Raw genomic sequence first — 21299 nt, 5'->3', positions numbered from 1 at the left:
AGAAGCTTAGAAAACCCTTGCAACCTGGGGCTGCTTTTCTTGGGGTGCTCCCACTAGGCACCCAGATGTCATGGTATAAAAAGCCTGGGCACCTGGAGAGGCCATACAGAGAATAAAATGCTCTTGTCAGCAATTCCAGACAGGTTCTCAGATAACTGCCAGCCATGGCACATCCCAAACGACACAGACTAATGTAGCCCCAGTGAACACCATGTGGCACAATATCATCCAGCTGAGCCTAGTCACCCTAGAATCATGAGACAAAGCTTTGGGGCACTTTGTCAAACTGCAATAGGTAATTGAAAACACACACACACAAAATACGTCCTGGACATGAAACAAACAAGTTGCTATCAAGTCCATTCTAATTTATGGTTGACACCATGTGTATTAAGAATTGAACTATGCTCTTGGGGTTTTCAGTGGCAGAATTTTTGAAGTACATCACTAGGTTGTCTTCCTAGATGTAAGCCTGCTTTACTTCCTTAATCCCAAGGACATCTGGAGCAGTGGCCTCCTTAAGGCCGAGTTAGTTAGGTTGCTCAAATATTTTTACCAGACTTTTATTGTTAAAACATTGTTTAATTTTCTCTATTCCTGTTCTGAGTTCGAGAATCAGTCTTCCGTTTAAACTTTGGATATCAGAAAATTCTTGATTCTTGTGTTTCATTCTGCTTTCTGCAATAGCTTTCCAAATGCAGCCAACAACAGCCAACACACAGCATTAACATCCTATCATCCTTTCACCTGATAGCTGTTGTCTGGATAGGCACATAAGCTGTCTCCCAAGTTAACACAGGTGATTTTATCTAATATTTTATACATGGGTCAGCCTAGTCTACTTTTTCCCTGCTATCTAACTGCAGAAACATAAGTACGCCTGATAGCAATTTCCATTATCAGTCTCTGGGTGGTACAAATGGTTAACACACCTCAAGATATCTCAAGAAGATCTGGTGATCTACTGAAAAAACCAGTATTGGAAACTCTATGGAGCCAGTTGTGCTTTGACACTTCAAATCACCCATTTTCAAAATCCATTCCATAGCAACAGGTGCCCATAGAGCAGAATAGAAATAGAATCGGCTATATAGGAACAAATAAGCCCCAGATTCATTGTGACTACACACGGAATTTTCTCACAGATGTCTCATAGGGATATACCTGGCAGCACCCATCCAAGAAGTTACTCAGTAATCTAGGCTTCTCCTTTATGATCCATAAACCTATCCTATCAATATCTAGCCCCACAGTATGAGTGGAAAAATAAGGACCTTTTGTGTGAGCTTTTTAATGAGTCACATCTAGAATATATTTTCACCCTTAATTTCTTTGACCAGAACTACTCACATAGATCCCATGATACAAGTAGTCTTACTGTACTTCCAGGTGGAGAATGAAATGTTTTGGTGAACATACAGTTTCACCGTACATATTGATGACCTGGGAAGTGACCTATGCCACACACCTTACCTGTTCATTAAATGGTCACTATATCCACCTTTCTCCTCACTTAACCAGGCACATACACAGGCTTCAACCTCAAAAGTTCCTAACTATAGCATTGCTTTGGGCCTTGTTAGAGGTTAGGTATGCCTTGGTCCAAACTAGCAATGTCTGCCTAAGATTGTGCATTTCAATTATGTATGTCAATGTTACTCGGAAGAAAGCTTAATGGAAAACAAAGACTAAACTCTAGTTAATGATTAGCACACTGAAATATTCTGAGGGTAATATACTCACGCCTACCATTTGTTTTGAAATGCACAAAAAAATAGGATGGAACAATGGAGTGTGGGAAAGATAAGTAATTAGATGGGGGGGGGGAGTATAGTAAAAATATAATGGTAGGCTCAAGATAGTACCTGTGTGGCTGCTGAAAAGTTTTAAAATAAATTGTTGAAGCAACGTGAAGGGGTGACTCACTAAGCTGCAGTCAGTAGTGGATGTGACTTCACTCAAACCTGTGAATGAAGGATAGGATAAGGGTTCAAGGGAGGGTTGGGGGACTGCTGGTTTGTCTCAAAACTGACATCGAGTTGATTCCAATTCATAGCGACCTCTATAGCTGTTAGCAGGTAGAAGGAAACGAATGGAAGAGGCACCTCAAATTCCACAATAAGGGTTGACCAAGAAATGGAGTATTTTCTAGAGCAGTGGTTCTCAACCTTCCTAATGCCACAACCCTTTAATACAGTTCCTCATATGGTGACCCCCAACCATGAATTATTTTTGTGGCTACTTCATAACTGTAATTTTGCTACTGTTACGGATTTGGTGACCCCTGTGAAGGGGTCGTTTGGCCCCCATTGGGGTCACCACCCTCGTGTTGAAAACTGCTGATCTAGAGCTACTGGAGTTTTGTTTGTTAGAGCATGCCCACCATACCTGAATGAGCCGCCTGCAGAGGGGGAAAGACATGCTTGAGAAATGCATATCCTATCCTTGAGAAACCAGAGGGGTAGGGGGACTGCCTTATGCAGGATCAGAAATAAACAGTCCTGCCTAATGTGGTACTGACATGAGGAACTTTTTCAATAGTTCCTGTTTCCTAGCTGCAGGGAGGAAGTCAAGGGTAGTAAGGGTAGTACTGAAGTTCTGAAAAACTAAGTGATTTGGAAGCAATTGCTCAAAGAGGGTGGGGTCGGGAGTGGCAGCATGTACTAGGGCAGTGGGATTACCTATAGAGCGGACACCTTATTGTGTTTTGCCAGGTGAATATGGGGCTGGGGAAGAGTACAAGAGTCTATGAATCAATGCATGTAAATGGTGACCAGATACTTCAAACTGGGCAGGGAGAAAAGGACTGGTGGTCAGTAAAAGGAAAGTTAGATGGTTGGTGTCTTGGCTTTTTGAAAGGGACAGTGAAGTGTGGAGAGGGCACCCAGAATGAAGAGCCCAGTGTGGGGAGGTGATGATCTGTTTGGGGATGCCCAAGTCTAGATTTTGGAGGCAACTGTCAACTAGAAATGAGTCTGAACACAGAAGTGGGTAGCTGTTAAGGGGTGGAGGCCAAGTGGACAGTGATGTAGCCAGTAGTCAGAGGTAAAGATGGGGCATGAGGCAGCCCAGTACCTGTGACCAGGATTCAGTGGTATAGCCTAGCTATAAGGAGCTGAAGGGGGTGGGGGAGGAGCCATGCTTAAAATGTTAGTAAGAGACAAAGAGCATACATCTGAGCCTGGGTACACAGGATACAAGAGGAAGAACTATTTGTAAGCAGGCTACAGGGCTCAGTAAGGTCTGCAAGGTCAAGGGAAATTTCCCCTCCCAAGATTGAGGGCAGAACAAATCTAAGTATGTTAAGTGAGCTGAGTGGAAGTCTAGATCACAATGCTTCTGGTGGCTGCTGACAACTAAGTGAGATCAAGGGCACAATAGGCTTGTTCCCACAGTATTTCAGTGAGTTGGAGCCCAGCCAGACAGGTTTTCTACTGTCCCCTCGAGTGTCTGCTAGATATAAAGCTTTGGGTTAAGGGGGAAATCCAGCTTTGCACTGGGATATGGCTGACCAAAGCTGACACTCCCATCAGAGTGACCAGGGGACCTGTATGCTGGAGGAGATTGACTCTACAACATGGGCACAGCCTCCTGGGCATGGGGTCAAGGCAAGTGAGCAGGGGATAGAGGGGCTCACTCTCCAGGCCAAGGTTGGCAGAACTGGGGCTCTGGCAAGTAGCTCTTGCCTCTTGGGCCACCAGCCCCGGGCATAACCCATCCTCAGATAGGCTCCATCTCCTGGCTGCCTTAGGAATAACGTACCCTGCTTTGAGACGTTTGTGCATTTCTTCATGCCCACTGTGGGTGAGCACCTGGGCTTAGGAGCACTAGTGCTGGGAGACGAAGGGTTTTGTGATGGTCAAGAAAGGTTGTCCTGCCCAATAGGGAAGGTGCAAGGGAGAGAGAAACTCCAGGCCAACATATCTAGAAATGTGACACTTTATTATGTAAAAAACACGTCCAAAGGCTATGCTTTTAATCCAGTTTCCAAATGGGCAACAATCAGGAGAACCACTGGGTCCTCAATACCTGATGGGGGGCAACAGTCAAGGCCTTCACTAGAGGATGTTCTGAGGCTGGTTGGGTGTCAAGACACCCTGTGAGTCCACAGGCCCGGTGTCATAGCCCAGCTTCTTCATGTCCTTGGTGACCACGTTGAAGAGGAGGGTGATGAAGCCCTGGGAGCGGACTCGAGTCACTGGGGACAGAGGGTGGCATGTCAGCAGGGCAGTGGTGGGGTAGAAGGGCTAGTAAATGCTCAATCACAGTGCTCTTCTGTACCATGAGGCAACAGGATGGGGATGGGAATGATCATGGAAGACCCCCGGTGCCTACACATGGAAAATACAATAAGGGAACTTCCTGGGACCCCCTCCCCCAATGGCAACAACCTCCATACACCCATCCCTGTTATTCACCCACCGACTATTTCCTTGGGCCACTAGCTCCTGCCTAGACTCTAACATGATTATAAGGTCCCCACCTTATGTCAAACTTTACCTTCCCGGCCTTCACCCTGAGCCACCACCTTGGGGTCTGTGTACTCGGGCCGCCGACCCATGAACCAGCTAGGAAAACAGGACACAAATGGAGTGAGCAAGGACCCTGGTGAGTCCTCTCATAATCTCAGAAACTGATAATCCCCCAATCCTAACCTGCCTGCATCTACCCTTTCTACTTTTCTGAAATGTGGGTCAACCAGAAACGGGAACCTTCTGGGTTTGGCTGTGGTGCTCCCAAGCCTCATATGTCCCATAGGCCCAACACTAGCTTTCCTCCACCACCCTACCTCCTGACCCTTTCCCAGACCCCATCTTTACCCACCACTTCCCTCAGCTAGAATGCTCAGTTTTCCCACTACCATCCTCTTTGTGGACTCACTATGGATACTGAGGGTGATGCTGGACTAGGGTCAGGCTTGACCTAAACTCAAGTGGAATTCCCAGAAAGGTGACAAAACTGGAGTAAAGGAGAGTGACAAAGGTGCAGGGACACTGTGGGGCAGGCTACCAGCTTATCCTGGTAGACTCCAGCTTACCCTGAAAGATCAGCCAGCTGGGGGCAGATTTGGGATCAGATATGGGATCCTTACCTTTGCTTTTTTATAGTATGACACCCAAAGCAAGTCATTTTCCATTTTGGAACCCTAACAGTCTGTGAAGTTGGGTGGGGGTGTGTGAATGAATGGTGGCATCTGTCTCATGAGTGAAGCTACACTACATTGACTTCACCACCCAAAACTTCACCCTGGATACCCCTACCCATGGGTTATATCACATCACTGTCTACCTTTACACTCTAAGGGTCATGATCCATCAACCAGAGCTGGCTCACTTAGTTCTTGGTCACAGAGGTTCAGGGAAGGTCCAGGATAGTAGATATTGCCTAGCTCATGGAAGGCAGACCCTTTTTCAGAGTGCCATACTTCCCGCATAACCAAGCCCCAGAAAAAAATAGGTGCACTATCCCAAAGGCTTGGTCTTCCTGTCTGGAGCTGGTGTCAGGGTCTCTGAGGTGAACAGTGCCACCTGGCACAAGGGCTGCTAAGTTTCTGGAAAATAGCCTCAGGTCCTGCGTACCCCTCCAAGCCCTGGCCTTCTGTGGGAGCAGCTCCCCAACATCCCATTAGCAAGCTCCTGCCAGGACACTCTTCTGACCCAGGAGGTCAGGGCAGGCAATGGGTCCCCTGGGAGATGCAGCCCAGGGGACTCCAAGGGGAGTGGGTGTGGGACCAGGCCCCAGGGTAGTGCATCTTGCCTGTACCCTACTTCCAAACATCCCTGTCCAATTGGCAGGGAACCTGGGAGGTGGCAGAACTCCAGCAACAGTCCCCAGTGCCATCTCTCTGTCACCCTGAGATGTGCCTAGTGGTTTGCATCAGGGGAAGGACATGGCCGATATGAAAAGACTAAACTGGAGAGGCTATAATGGGCTGCATGATTGTCCCCAAGTCCTAATTCTTAGAGCCTTTGAATATGACTTTATTTAGACAAAGGTCTTTGGAGGTATGATTAAAAATCTTGATATGGGAAAATTATCCTGGATTATTACAATAGTCCCTAAAGTAATTACAAGTATTTTATAAGAAACAGGCAAAGAGAAATTTGATAAAAAAGACAGCCATGTGACCATGGATGCACAGATTGGAATGATGTGGTCGCAAGTCAAGGGACACAGAAGGTGAGATTCTCCTCTAGAACCTTTGGAATGAGTCCTGCTGATACTGCACATTTTGGCCAATGGTTTTTCACTTCTGGCTCTGAGAACTCGGGGAATACATTTTGTTAAGTTTGTGGTAGTTTGTTACAGTGGCCAGAGGAGTTACAAAGTCAAGAGTGGAGATGGGCAGGCTGGTCAGGGTACAAAATGGACTGGGAGAAGGGTGTGAAGAGAAGAAAGTTTCTGGAGGCAGGATGAAGAGGAAGTTCTAGAATAGTGTTTCCCAAAGTGAGTGATGGGTAAGTGCCAGGGGATGGCACTTCAACAACTAAGGGTAATTGCACCACCTAGAGTCTATACCTGAAGTCTACAGTAGGGCTGCTTAAACTTTCTCCACTTGCAACCCTTTTTTGTCCAAGAATTTTGCAACATGGGAAAGCACTTACAGAAACACTTCAGATTCATTACACATTCAAAAGCCTTTTACAATTGCTAAAGTTTCCGTAGACCTCCACATTCAGATATGAAACTCAATTTAAGCAGCTTTGGTCTAGAGCAGTGTTTCCCAGACTGGAGAATGCTGAAAGAATCCAGTAGGGCTGCAAAAGCAGATACCTAAATTTTAACCTGGATTCTGGGCTATAGTACAAAGGTTTTTAATTGCCAGGGGTGGGGTGGGGGGCTCACTGGAAAAGGGAGTGGTAAGCCAAGTAAGTTTGGGAAACTGCTCTAGAGCAGTGGTTCTCTCCTTCCTAATGCCAAGACCCTTTCAAACAGTTCATGTTGTGATGACCCCCCCCAACCATAAAATTATTTTCGTTGCTACTTCATAACTGTAATTTTGCTACTGTTATGAATCGGGGGACCCCTGTGAAAGGGTCGTTTCAACCCCCAAAGGAGTCACCACCCACGAGTTGTGAACCGCTGTTCTAGAGGGTGGCATTTAGAGAAAAGGCACCTGGGTTCTAGTTTGAATCTACAAGGTACCAGAATGTCAAGAGGTCTGAAATGTGCAGCTTCCATCTGAGTCTACAGAGTTCACTGCTCAGTTTGATAAGACCTCATGTTTGAGAAGATGGTGTCCATTAAACTGCCTTTGTGAATCACTTTCCCCACGTGGTACCCATACCCCCCACCCCTTATCCAAGGAAGACTCTTAAAGGGCTTGCCACACCCTCAGCACCATACTTGCTGTGTCAGGCACAACCAAAGCTTTCAAGTATGAGGGCTCACTTGTCTATCAGTAAAACCCTTTCCTCAGTGATGTTTTATGTGAGCCCAAACTGGGCCCCACATGTCACATCTCCCAGTGGTGCAGTTTGGGCTCAAATGGGACTGCAGCCTTTTAAAGCCCTCCCCAACCCATATCCTCTCACCTACCACACCTCACTGTCTCTGACAGCCCTAGGGTATATGTATTATCCCATCCCAGACACTTGGGCTGAAGCCAGTGGGGAGGGTCAGTGTTGTCACTTACATTCCAGGGCTCAGTGATCAATGGGGCTGGCCTTGGTGCTTACCTTATGCTCCCCTCCTGGTAGGCCCTGTTTCCCTGGTCCTGATAGCCAAACCCCATCTTAGCTGCACTGTTATAAAGCTGATGGAACCACAACTTGGACGTGTTAAGAGGTGAGAGGCATTTCAGCTCAGTCTTTCTTTATTCTTACCTTTGAAGCATTTGTAGCTGGTCCTGGTGGCCTACTGCTGCCTGCCTCTCTGATTTCTCCCATCCCACGTCACCTACTTGACACATCAGCCTTCTTGCTTTTCCTGACATCCTAAATATATTCTCTTTGTTCATGTGGATTTCTATGCCTACAACGTTCTTCCCATGGCTGGCCCGTTAAATGACCTCTAATCTGGGCTCAGATGTTACCTGCTTCACTTGTGACCTTGGCCAAGTACTTCTCTGAGCCTTACTCTCCTATTGTAGAAGCCACTGTGTCAATTCGTGTTTAATTCCTCTTTGTCACTGACCCAAGCATGTCTTTCTGCAGGAACTGATCCCACCTGATAACAGGTCCAAAGTACATGAGAAAAAGTATCACTCTCCTGGCTTCTAAGGAGAATCACAGCTGCACTACTTCCAAGACACTTGTTTCTTCTGGCAGTCCATGACACTTTCAATTTTCCTCACCAACACTGTATTCAAATACATCAATTCTCCAATCTTCTCTATCCATTGTCAACTTTCACATGTGCATGATGGGGTTAAATATACATGGTTGTGTTCAGAAGTACTTTAAATCTTCACCTTGACTTCAAATTTACATCTTTGTTCTTTAATTTCCCGACTCTGCTTCCATAGCACCAATTGTGGATCCAAGCAAAATGAAATCCTTGACTTCATTCTTTTCTCCATTTACCATGCTGTTGTTCAATAGTCGTTATTAAGGATTTTGGTTTTCTTTACATTGAGTTGTAATCTGTACTGAAGGCTGCAGTCCCTGATCTTCATCAAATGCTTCAAGCCCTCTTGGCTCTCAGCAAACAAGGTTGTGTCAACTACATATCATAGATTGTGAAGGAGACGTCCTTCAATCTTGATGTTGTATTCTTCAGATATGTTCTTTAGTGATTTGCTTAGTGTACAGATAGAATAAATATGGTGAAAGGATACAACTCACTGTTTTCTTTTACTTTAAACCAGTAAAAGGAATATCTCTTAGTATTAGTCAAGGGAGAGGGAGCGCTTCCACATGACCTCAATGAAATGTTCTAGAATTCCCATTCTTCCCAATGTTATTCAGTTTTCTTAATCCATATGGTCAAATGCTTTTGCATAGTCTATAAAACATAAGTAAACATCATTTTGGTATTTTCTGCTTTCAGTCAAGAGCCATCTGACACCAGCAATGACATCCCTTATTCTGAATCTGGCTCGAATTCTGGCAGCTCCCCACTGAGAGTACTACTGTTATCATTTTTTAATTACCTTCCGTAAAATTTACTTGCCTGTGATATTGCTATGTTTACTTCCATAGCCCCTTGGGCCACTGTCTTTGAATTCTTTTTGATATGGTGACTCTGCGTCTTCCTTCCATCTTCTTTTCCGTTTGCTACTTATCATCGTGTTTCATATTTTGCTTAAGAATTCTTCAATATTGCACCTTGAGGAATGAAAGTTTCAGTTCTTTCAGTTTGAGAAATACTGTGTGTTCCTTTTGTTTTTAACTCCAGGTCTTTGTATATGTCATTGTAATAGTTTGTCTTCTGATGTGCTATTTGGAATTTTCTATTGAGCTCTTTTACTCCATCATTTTTTCCGTTCACTTTAGCTATTCTATGTTCAATACCAAGTTTAAGTTTCTTCTGACATCTACTTTGCACGTTGATGTTTTCTTTCTTTCCTGTCTTCTTAATGTTTTGCTTTCTTCATGTATGATGTTCTTGATGTTATCTCACAACTCGTCTGGGCTTTGGTGCTCAATGTTATGAAATATGGTTTCTAAATCGTGATACTGTGGTTTATGCATTGAACTAATAAACACAAGGTCAGGGATTCAAAGTCACTAACTGCTCTTTAGAAGAAAGAGGAGACTGTCAACTACTATATAGTTTTCAGAATCCCTATATGGAGTCACTGCAGTAAAAACTGACTCAATAGCAGTGGTTTGGGTTTGAGTTTTTTTATGTTCAAGATTTTATTTTGACTCTTGTGAATTGTTTTAATTTTTTTTCAGCTTCCACCTGAAGGTACATATAAGCAATTGATGATCTGTTCAAAAAAAAGCATATATGCAATTGATGATCTGTTCAAAAGTAGATGCTGGCCTTGTTTTGGCTAATGACATAGAACTTCTCCAATGTCTCTTTCCACAGACGTAGTCGATTTGATTCCTGTGTCTTCTATCTAGTGAGGTTACAATGAGTAGTGTATGTTGTTGAAAAATATTATTTAGAACAAAGAAGTTGTTGATCTCTCAAAATTCTATCATTTGGTCTACAGTGTCATCTCTATTACCAAGCCTATATTTGGCAACTACTAATCATTCCATTAGGATCCAGATTTTCACATTCCAGTCACCAGTTCATCTTGATGCAGTCAATGCATCTTGACTGCATTTTTTTAGCAACTTCAGACCGCAGAGATTGGCAGAGTTCTTCAGTGTCTTCATTACAGGTTTGGGGGCTTGGTACATAAATTTGAGTAATAGTCATATGAACTGCTCTTCTTTATAGCCATATTATCCTATCACCGACAGTATTGTACTTTATGACAGGTCTTGAAATTTTCTATTTGACAATGAATTTGATGCCATTCTTCTTTGTCATTCCCAGCATAATAAACCATGTTTATCTAATTCAAAATGACCAATTCCAGTCCATTTCAGCTCACTAATACCTAGGGCACTGATCTTTATGTATTCTATTTAATTTGTTGATGTCTTCCAATTTTCCTGGATTTATATTACTATATTCCTATATTATTGATTCAGCGGTTTCTTCTCATTAGAGTCATACCACATTAGCAAATGATAAGCTTAGCTCCACATTACCATTAAGGCTGACTCTACTTTGTGGAGGCATCTATCCCATCATATTTTGAGTGCCTTGTAGCCTAATGCTAAAGATCTCATCTTCCAGCACTATCTCAGACAATTTCCCACTGCTATTCATAAGGTTTTCAGTGGCCTTGCTGGTATTTTCAATACTGGTGCCATAGCTTCCAGCATCACAGCAACGTGTAAGCCACCAAATACAACAAATTTACAAGTGATGGATGTAACCATTAAGATTACTCTGTTAAGGTGTTTTTCTGAGACTCCCGACTCCTCTTGTATTCTACTTTTTGAATGACCCATTATGTTTTAAATAGTTTCCTATCTGCTTAGTAGGACAAGAGACCTTTGGCAGGGCTCAGAATAAGACTGTATGATCTTATTCTGCTAGAAGAGTGGCTGTTGAGTACCCTGAACCTCATGTCAACCCCACAGGATATGCCACCCTGATAAGGTTATGTGGCACATAATGAGAGTGGAATATGGTATCCACCTACCTATTCCAATTACTTAAATCAGAAGGAGGGACAGAAGTCAGGTAGAAAACTTACCTTGTAAACTTTTGCACCTTAGATGTAGATTCAGGGACAAACATGGGGATGGTCCTTTTGTGTCTAAAACAAATGTTTTCACAGACAAATGTGATTCACTGAATGTACTGAGTAACAAAAACATACAGAACTTTTTGAACCTCCAATGAAATGTAATAAGAAGAGACACAAATTTCTGCCCACCAGCTTGGCCCATCCTCATAGGGCTGGTGCCTTAATTCTGTTCCTAGGTTCTATAAAGGGGCAGGAGGATGCTGCAGGAAAAAAAATAAGGACTGGCCTTCTTCATATATCCAAATCCTTTGCCACTTTCAGAGCCAAAACTGAATGCCCTTTAATTCCCGGGACCTTCCCAAGTCACTTCCCCCAATGCCCAGGGCCTGGCCATCATCCAACCCTGGAAGCTACCCACTAGCCCCCCAGCCCTGATTCTACCACCTCTCTACCAGTTCCTTCCTTTCCATGTCCTGCACTTCCTGTTTCTGCAACACATTCATCCAACCTCTTCGCACAACACTGTCCCATTAACCTCCCACTCTTCTGGACACCCACTCCCATCATTTAAGGCCAGATGACTACTCCTCCTGTGGGTCCCAAGATACATCCATAACTTGTCATTGCCTTTACCAAAAAAGTATTATGTCTCCCCTTATCTCCACTGTTCTGGGACTTCTGAGGACACACCTATGTAGTCTGGACCCCAGCAGAGCCAGGCATAGAAGGGGGTCTCTGAACCCAGTCTCCTCTCAAGAATCTAATGTTTCCTATAGGGTGCGGTGACATTACATGCCCATTCCACCTAAATTTTCAGGCTGCAACATGAATCTTCCCCAAGGGCCCTTGTCCAGATAACAGATGCCCCCTCCAAAACCTCCCCAGGCTGGGTTGCCAGGCCCCTAGGAACCCAAAGGAGCCTGACTGTCCCTGTCCTAAAGCAGGATGGCCCACCAAAGGGCATGCTGTGCCCTAGGACCCAGGATGTACCAAATACCTACCGGCCAGGTGAGAAAGGTATGTGCACCACCCCATAGCCTCGGACTACATCATTCCCAAATATATCCGGTCCATACACACTGAGCACGATCTGTGGCCCTTGGGAAGGACAAGGTGATGGTCAGCATGTGGGCAAATGTGGGGGAGGTACAATGTAAAAATCAGAGTGGTGGGCTTGGCGGGTAGGATCAGAACTGAAAACTTCACCACAAGTTAATCAAAACAGCCGGGAAGGGTATAGGGATCCAAAACCTGCTGGCCAGCAATGCTTGGTCTGTTTGTTTATAGCTGAAATACAGAAAGTTACAGTTGAAATACAGAAAGTTACTGATTTTTGCACATTGACCTTGTAACCTGAAAGTATACCAACTTAATTCTAATACTTAATCTGTAGGTTATTTTGGAAATTCTGCATACAACAATACCTTCTGTGAATGACAGTTCTCCTCTTCCTTCGGAATTATTTTATTTCTTTTTCTTGTCTTACTGCACTGGCTAGTAGTATATCCAGTACAATGCTGGTGACAATAACAAATATACTGACCTCAGAAATGTATCAATATTTCTATCTTACTATCAAATGTGATGTCTTTTCTAAGTTTATTATATATAAATAGCCTTTATTAGATTAAAAGAATTTCCTTCTATTTCAAGTTTGGTAAGAGGTTTCCACCCCCATTAAGAATCAGAAGCATTTTCTTTCTTTATTGGTATGATCTTGATTATTCTTTTCCTAAGATGGTGAACCACACATGATTTCAGAGTATTATATAAGCTTGCAATATATCAGGATGTTTACTGGATCTCTTGTCAGGATTCCTTTTCTTCCTGTTTAGGTGTAATCTATGGTGAAGGCTATAGTCTTCGACTTTCGTTAGTATTTTCAGCCAAGGTTTCAGTCAGCTGCACTGTCAATGAGAGTTCCTCTAATCCTTAATGCCACATTATTCATAATATAGTTGTTTCTCTATTTGTTCAGGCTATGGACTGAGTAAACTGGACACAACCATGCCAAACAACTTCTAGTCTCTGCAGGGACCATTCAATCGCAATTAAAAAAATTAACTTTTGTTATTTCTTTATAAATTTGCTTTCTGTTTAATTTGTTTTTATTCTACTTTTGGGGGTTTAATGTGCTGTTCTTATACTATTAAAATGGATGCTTAGATAACTAATTTTGCAACATTTCCCACTTGCTAATATAAGCTTTAAATTTTTTCATTCTGCAATTTTTAATTCCTTCAAAAAGTTAACAGATAATTGAGCTGCTGTGAATTACTTAATATGGTCCTTCTAATTATTATTTTTGTCATCTCCCCCCAAATGAACTATACAATGGACTATACAATGTAAAGTGTTTGTAACTACTAAGGAGACTGGAATAGCATGCTAATAATATATAGCAAGAATGGTACTCGTGTGGGTTGGTCGTATGCAAATAAGGTCCATTTTGCCATCTAACTGGGTTTAAAATGAAGCATAAAGGTCTTACTACCATCAAGAAAGAAGAACCAAAGCTGGGCATGTCTTCTGGCCCTCCTCAATCCAGGAAGAGAGATGTGTGACACTGGAGAATGCTAGCAACATAGAATGCCTTTGGGTAAGCACTGCAGACCTAAGAGCTTTGACCACTGCCCTGTAGCAAAGCAGGGGCCAGACCATGAACCTCCAGCAACTGCCTGACACTATACTGCTGTAACCATTGCTGAATGATCTTCAGCAGAATTTTACTTGCATATGATATTGATATTGTTTGATAATTTCTGCATTTTGATTCTGAATTGTACTGCTATATTTGGGTCTAAATCTACCATCTTACTACTTGCTTGCTATTTTTCCTGCCTGTTCTATGTTCCCTGTTCTCTCCTTCCTTCCTCTTGGGGTAATATTTCCCCCTCATTTCCCTTATGCACTCTTCTTAATCTGTTAACTGGTAGCTGTAGCTTCTTTCCCACACTATGCAAAAAACTTAGAATACATTAATTCTACTTATCTACCTTCTAATTTATAAATTTTCTTGTCAATATATTTTAATTTTATATTAGTGCACACAAAATACAGTTTTGTTTCCTTTACTGCAACTCTGCAAGTGAGAATACAAATTCTATTTGTCTTACTACACTTGAAGACTATTTTCACAGAATAGAGAATTCTACTCATAATCTTTAATATCGATAATATCATCACTTTGAAGATATCATCCTGGCTACCCATGGTTTCTATTGAGAATGTCCATTGTTACTTCAACTCCCAGAAAACATAGAATAATTCTACAATGAAGCCTTGATTGCTTATCACCTAAAGTCTATCATTAGCATTCTACTTTACTTCAAAAAAACTCCAACTCATTGCCATCAAGTGGATTCTGACTTCAAGCAGCCCTGTAGGACAGGGAAGAATGGCCTCTCTGGATTTCCAAGACTGGAAATCTTTACAGGAGCAAAAGGCGTCATCTTGCTCCTGTAGAAGAGCTGTTGGTTTTGAAGTGACCTTGTGGTTAGCAGCCCCACTTATAACCTACCAGGGTTCCTTCTACTACACTTACTTACTTCATCACATTTCTATCCTTCCATCCCACCCTACTTTTGATGTATTTCAAAGTTGCAAATATCTGATATATGTAAATTCCCTTTACATACATCACCGTGCACACTGATAACTAGAGTTCAGTAATTGTTCACAGTTGAGATAAAATTGATGGTAAATACACAAATCATAAAAATTCAATGGATTTTGACAAATGTATACATTTGCGTCACTCAAATCTGATTGCTATGAAGAATTTTCTTTTTGACTCTGATTTTCAAATTGTTTCACTATTAAGTTCCTAGGTGTGGTTTTCTTGACATTTATCCCACTGTAAGTTTTTCGTCTTGAGTCTGTGGTTTGATATCTTTCATCAAGATTTGCAGGGAGGAGGGAGAGATGCAGCTATATTGCTTCTGTCTTGTTCTCTCCTAATAGGACTCTAATAAAACATTACATTAATCAAATACTATTTTGCCTGTATTTTCTGTCTCTATGCACTCTTCTTATTTCCTCTCTGTTTTTTTTGTTTCACTGTAGCTATTTTCTTCAGACCTAGATCTTGGTGGGAATTATAAACACATGGTTAGAATAGCTATAGGCAATTTCACTTCACCACATTATTAGACTCATTTTTATTTTTAGACTCATTTTTAAATATGTCGAACTTTCTAGTTCTCTGACCATAATTCTAAATCTTGTCTTCATCTCCTTTGATCATTATAATTCTGATAATTTCAGAGCCTGTTTGTCTCCATAGCCTAATTTTGCTAATAGATATTCATATTGTTTTGATTCCTCTGTGTCTCTTCATTCCTTTTATTACATGCTAGTCATTAGATTTGAAAAAGTATAGAAATAGGTTGAGGTCAAGGAAATATTATCCTCTGCAAAGACTTCTTTTTTGCTTTTTCCAGGTGTCTTGGGCTGTAACGATCTAGGCATTAATCCAAAAATCAGGGAGTTCAAACGATTAGGAACTGGACTTGTGTGGGATGGTCTACTTCCATTTCTCCATCATTCCCAGGGTACAGTTCTTTTGGGTCACAATTCAAATTACACATGGCATCTGCCACGCACCTCCTCATATTCATACAACCCTTTGAGGATTCTGAACATATTACTTTTGAACCCTTAGCCCAAAGAGGCTGTCAGAAGTATTGACCAGCCTCTCAATCACCTCTCCTACAGGAGATATGAACAGGGCCACAGCTCTAGATTCTTGCTTTTCTTCTGGATATTATCTATTAAAACTTCACTACTTTGCTAGCTCTCTAAAGCCTCTAAGTAGGTCTCTGTCCTGCCCCCAACACATACACTTCTCAACTAGTACTTTGCTTAGCTTTCCTAGCTGTCTTCAGGAGGAGGAGATTGGTACATTACCCAGGGCACCATTCTAGGAAGCCCTTGAGAGCTTTCTCAAGAATGGATAAGGACAGTATGATGGTCCTGGTCGAAGAGATACACAGGAACCCTTGTCCTGGTACCTAGGCAGCTTCTGCACCACCCCTTGGCTCAAGAATCTGATCTGCATTTACAATACTGGGAGCTATCCAACACTTCAGCTTGGGGCCTGCCTCATCTACTCTGAATTGCACAGCACCTAGAAGATGAATTGGATCTTGGCAGGGATAAGAAAACAATGAATGCAAATGGACAGAAAGTACATCACCACAGGCTGGTATAATAGGCAAGGTGGCAGGCAATGAAGCCAAGAGTGAGTGGGGTGAAACAAAAATAATTTCTCTAGGTATGTTTTTAGAAACCCACCCTTCCCACCACACCCCCAAGACTCACAGCCAGAGGGGTTGGTGCTTTTAAAGGTAACATCGATGGGAAAGTTCCATGTTAGCAGTTGCCGCATGTCTTGACTCTTGGATGTGATCTGTGAGATGCCCTCCTCCAAACCCTGTGAGGGTAATAACATTGACAGCTAGTACCTAGACTTCATATATCACACTCCTCCTCTCTTCCCTTCATTACCTCCTTGGGGCTCCATAAGCCTACAAAACCAACCCCTTTCCCTATGCCCTTGGTCTCATTCCCTCTCACTGTTTGAAGGAAATAATTTTGTCAATTTTTCATTCTCCTCCTGTATCATCCACCTCTTTTACTCAGATCATTCTCATCAGCATACATACATATTATTTTCTCTATCACAAGATATGGCTCTTTTGTCTTACCTCTTCCTCTAGTTATCTACCAACTTTTGCTCACTTTTAGAGCAAAACCCATTGAAAGAGTGGCTGATCTTGGATACTTCCAGTTTTACCTGTTTCTCTTTTGACCCCAATCTGATGACTGGTCCCACTACTCCACCAAAGCATTCTCATCAAGTGACAGATGGTCTTGACAATGCTACATCCAAAAGCCAAATATCTGTCCGTGTTCTAACAGAAATACAACAGTGTTTGTACACTGATGCACACTCTGATCTGGATAAACCTTTCCTCCGTTTCACAAGCATTTAGGTCTTGCCACCTCATGGACAGCATCTATTAGTCTCTCATCAGTACCTTCCTAATGCTACACTGTCCCAAGGTTCTGTTGCTGGCCTACTCTTTTACTATGCCTGTGGACTCATGTAGGCTCACACCTTTAACTGAGGTATGTATGTTGATAATGCCCCAATTTCTGTATCTAATATGGCCCCCTCCTCTGAAGCCCAAGTGATATCTCCCCAGGAATCCTGTTGCCTATTTCACACTGCCACTTTGATATCATTTGCCATGCTGAACTTTATTATATAGATACCCACTCCATCTGCTCTCTCCATAATCTCTCACCCAATGGCAGCTCTATTGCAAATGCTCATGCTAAAATCCTTCATGTCATTTTAAATTCCTTCTCAAATAACAGGCCACCACTTGTCTGCAGTTTGTCATACTGTGGTGACTTGTATTGTTGTGATGCTGGAAGCTAAGTCATTGGTAGTCAAATACCAGCAGAGTCACCTAAAGTGAACAGGTTTCAGCAGAACTTCCAGACTAAGAAAAGACTGAAGGAACAGGATGTCCACTTCAGAGGAATTAGCCATTGAAAAATTTATAAATAGTAGTAAAATACTGCCAGATACGAAAAGCTAGTGACTAGGGCATGATAACTGTCAGAGACAATGCCGGAAGATGAGCCTCTGACATCGACACACTCTAAATGGGAGAGAGGAAAAGGTGCCTTTTCAAAGTAGTCTGTCCTAATGATGTGGATGGGAAGTTGGAAAATATGATCTTAGTGATAGAAATGAAAGTGGTACCAAGGACTGCCAAAAGAACAAACAAATTTTTCCTGGAAGAAGGACAGCCAGAATGCTCCTTAGAGGCAAGGATGGTGAGACTTCATCTCAAGTACTTTAGACATGTTATTAGGAGAAATCAGTCTCTGGAAAAGGACATCGTGCTTGGTAAAGTAGAAAGGTAGTGAAAAAGAGGAAGACCCTCAACAAGGTAGATTGACAACAACGGGTGCAAAGATAAAAATAATTATGAGAATGGTGCAAGAGCAGCCAGCGTTTAATTCAGTTGTACATAGGGTCACTGTAAGAATTAACTCAAAAGTACTTAACCTAAACAGCCCAAAAGGGAGATCTGTTGGTTCTAACTTCAAAATATATTCAAAATTGAGTCACCTCTCACTGCCTTACTGCCAACACCCTGTCCCCACCACCAACTTCTCATATCTGCATTAATGTAATAGTCAACTGATCTCACAAATAATAGCCAACTGATCTTGCTCCCCATCAACAATCTATCAGGTCAGATCACCCTTTTCTCTATTTAAAAGTCTCTTTTGGGGTCTCATTACACCCTGGGTGAAGGTCAGAATCCTTTAAGACCTTTCTCTCCATGGCCTCTCTGTTCTACCTCAAGTCACACGCTGTTTGTGGTCACATCAACTTTTTTTGTTATTGTGTCCTGTCAAGTTAATTCAGACTTATCTAGTGACCCTACATGACATAGAACTACTCTATAGAATTTGCTAGGATTGCAACCCAGCAGGGACAAATCACCAAGCCTTTCACCCAGCAGAACTGCTGGATGGGTTCAGAAAACAGACCTTATAGTTAGCAAGGGAACGTTTAACTACTGTACCACCAGCACCCAGAAGAATCTCAATAGTTATTCAATATATGAGTATTATAATCTTAGTTGGAAAGTAAGTAGTATAATCTTATTTGTACAGATGAGGAAACAAAAAGACTCAGAAAAATGAACTAAGTTGGGTTTACATTTCCTAACTGCTGAGAGGCTTAAGCGCTATACAAATAGTAAAATGTCGCATAGGCTGCACACCACAATCCTTCTCCTTGTAGGCTGCCCTCTGGAGAAAAAAAATCCCTATGAATCATGTTCTGTCTTCTGAACCTCCAAATTCCTTTGCATAGGCTAAAAAGACAAACTGTGGAGGGGCTGACTACCCCAAAGTATCTACAGCTCACCTCTTCCCAAATAACTCTTTGAAGCCTGCCTGCCGCAGATGCTTATTATAAGACAGGGTACATGAATGAGAAGTCAAGGACACTGGGAGATTATAATATTTGGGGGCCCAACTATGACTGTGTTCTCTAGCTTTGCTAAGAACAAACTCATAATTTGGTTCCTCTCTAAATTCTGTTTTTCTCTCTGATGTGGGAGGATAAGGGATATGATGGACACCTTCAGGAACCCCAACGATCATTAACTCACAATCAAGGGAGCCCCAAGAGTCCAGCTTACCGCTGTAGGAGCCCAGTCCTGCCCATACACGAAGCAGTACTTGCAGTAGAGGTCATCATATTCTGGAAACTGTAAAAATAATCACACGAGTTGTTTAATGGCACTCATGCTGAGGCCCACCAACATGATAGCTAGACAGGTGTAGCCAACAAGAATTCTGAACATGAGGTACCTGGGGTAGGGCAAACTGGACTTGTGGATATGGGGTTTGGCAGAGAGGCTGGGCTGGAAATCTGGAGAGTTCCAAAGAATACACTCAAACCAAACTTACTACCATTGACTGAATTCCAACTCATAGTGACCCTATAGAACAGGGTAGAAGTGGCCCTGTGGTTTTCCTAGACTGTAACCTGTTTACAGGAATACAAAGCCCGATCTATCTCTTGAGGAACGGCTGACAGTTTCAAACTACTGACCTTGTGGCTTCAGCCCAACATATAGCCACTACACCACTAGGGCTCCAAGAAGCGTTCCAGACTACAATTCCTCAGGCTCTACCTTGTTTGATAGGCTCGTCCCACTCCTTCATCTGAAAAACTTCTGCTCCTCCTTCAAAACCTTTTGGAAGCCTGCCCTAATGTCCAAATTCCATCATTTCCTTGGCTGGTTGCCTATATCTGACTATCAACTTCATTAGCCTGTACACAGGCTGGATAGAGAGATCTAAAGGGGTGAAGACAGTCAAGTGAAAGATCTAAGAACCCAGGAAGCCATCGGGACACAGACTACAAGCTCAGACCCAGTCTATGTGAGAGCCCTACTTGAATAGAATAGGGGAAATGTAAAATAAAGTCTTTGGTGCCAAATCAAGGGGAGGTGCGCAAGGATGGGAACATGGGGCAGGAGTATTTCTTCTGACTGGAGAAAGCAGATAATTTCTACTGGGTGTCAAATGCTGAGCACAGCTTTACTTGAGCATTCATTTAATCCTCACGTATGACAATAACCTCAGTGTAGCAAAGCTTTGAAGTCAGACAGACTTCAGTTTAAACCCACGCTCTGCAGCTTCCTTTGCACAGGTTTGTCCACAAGTAAAAGTTGACTTTTATAATCTTACAACTTGTTGACACAAGTTTACTTTTATAATTTATAATAGCTAACGATTTTTATAAAGTGTTGGTAAAGGGCATGGAAAATAATAGTGCCCCCTTTGGTCTAACAGACAAACCTCCCTGGATGATTCCAAATCCCCACCATCGGTGACTTGGATTACGGAACCAGATCCAATCTGGGTTCACGGATCTGAGACTCAGAAACATCCCGATTTGGCCAGGGGCAGGGTATGCTGCGCCCGGTCGCTCCGTTGACGCCTCGTGATGCTCCAGATAATGATTCGACAAGGCCTGGGGTCATGAGTGTGACCAAATGTTCTTTCGGCTCGAACTCTGCCCTTGCAGGCCTCAGTTTCCACAAGGCGCCTAGCGGACTTCCAGTATAGTGGCATCGTTCAGCTCTCTTCCCCCACCTCACCTAGGTAAAAGAGTTCGAGAAACTACAGGCCTTGCGGGGGCCCCAGCGCACCCCGAAGAGGCCGGGACCAGCCCAGGCCGCTCACCTGGGCGCTCTCCACCTGCCCGTTGACCATAAGGAGGAAGACACTGGGAACCACTGACGCCATAACAGCTCTGCGGGAACGCGGCACTGCCTTTAGTTGCAAACACGGTTGCTAAGAGACACACTAGGCGTGCCTCAGGGGCGGACGGCGTGGCGCACGGGTCAAGTTTCTTCGCACGAAAATGCAGCTGTGTAGTATTGCGCAGGCGCAGTCCGTGAGAGCTGCAAGTAGCGCCGGAAATGAGCGGATTAGGCAGTTTCCTAGCGGGAGCTCTCTGGGATCCCCAGGGAAGGACCTTGGT

The 21299-nt window shown here is 43.0% G+C and overlaps 1 protein-coding gene across 2 annotated transcripts; it reads right to left on the bottom strand.

Annotated features, from left to right (window-relative positions):
* Positions 1–3921: 3921 nt before the first annotated feature.
* Positions 3922–21154, bottom strand: B9D1 (B9 domain containing 1). 2 transcript variants are annotated; one of them, XM_075546779.1, is made up of 7 exons: positions 20999–21154; positions 19444–19512; positions 16529–16640; positions 12208–12304; positions 11213–11275; positions 4501–4568; positions 3922–4198 (listed from the first exon to the last, which is right to left on the bottom strand). In XM_075546779.1, exons 1-7 carry the CDS (start codon positions 21059–21061, stop codon positions 4059–4061), a joined length of 612 nt encoding a protein of 203 aa, XP_075402894.1. In that variant the 5' UTR covers positions 21062–21154; the 3' UTR covers positions 3922–4058. The 2 variants fall into 2 exon arrangements, with proteins under 2 accessions (XP_075402894.1, XP_075402895.1); XM_075546780.1 differs by having other exon boundaries at positions 4060–4198; positions 4484–4568.
* Positions 21155–21299: the final 145 nt, after the last annotated feature.

This window comes from Tenrec ecaudatus, chromosome 4 (assembly GCF_050624435.1).
Source record: "Tenrec ecaudatus isolate mTenEca1 chromosome 4, mTenEca1.hap1, whole genome shotgun sequence".
Classification (NCBI taxonomy): domain Eukaryota; kingdom Metazoa; phylum Chordata; class Mammalia; order Afrosoricida; family Tenrecidae; genus Tenrec; species Tenrec ecaudatus.
This window is presented reverse-complemented; position numbering and strand designations above follow the sequence as displayed.

Coding starts and splice junctions, on each gene's coding strand:
- B9D1 (XM_075546779.1), bottom strand. CDS start 21,061: ATGGCGTCAGTGGTTCCCAGTGTCTTCCTCCTTATGGTCAACGGGCAG. Junction 4,569..11,212: donor AAGGTGCAAAAGTTTACAAG/GTAAGTTTTCTA, acceptor CTGTTTTCCTAG/CTGGTTCATGGGTCGGCGGC. Junction 4,199..4,500: donor TCAGGGTGAAGGCCGGGAAG/GTAAAGTTTGAC, acceptor CTCTGTCCCCAG/TGACTCGAGTCCGCTCCCAG.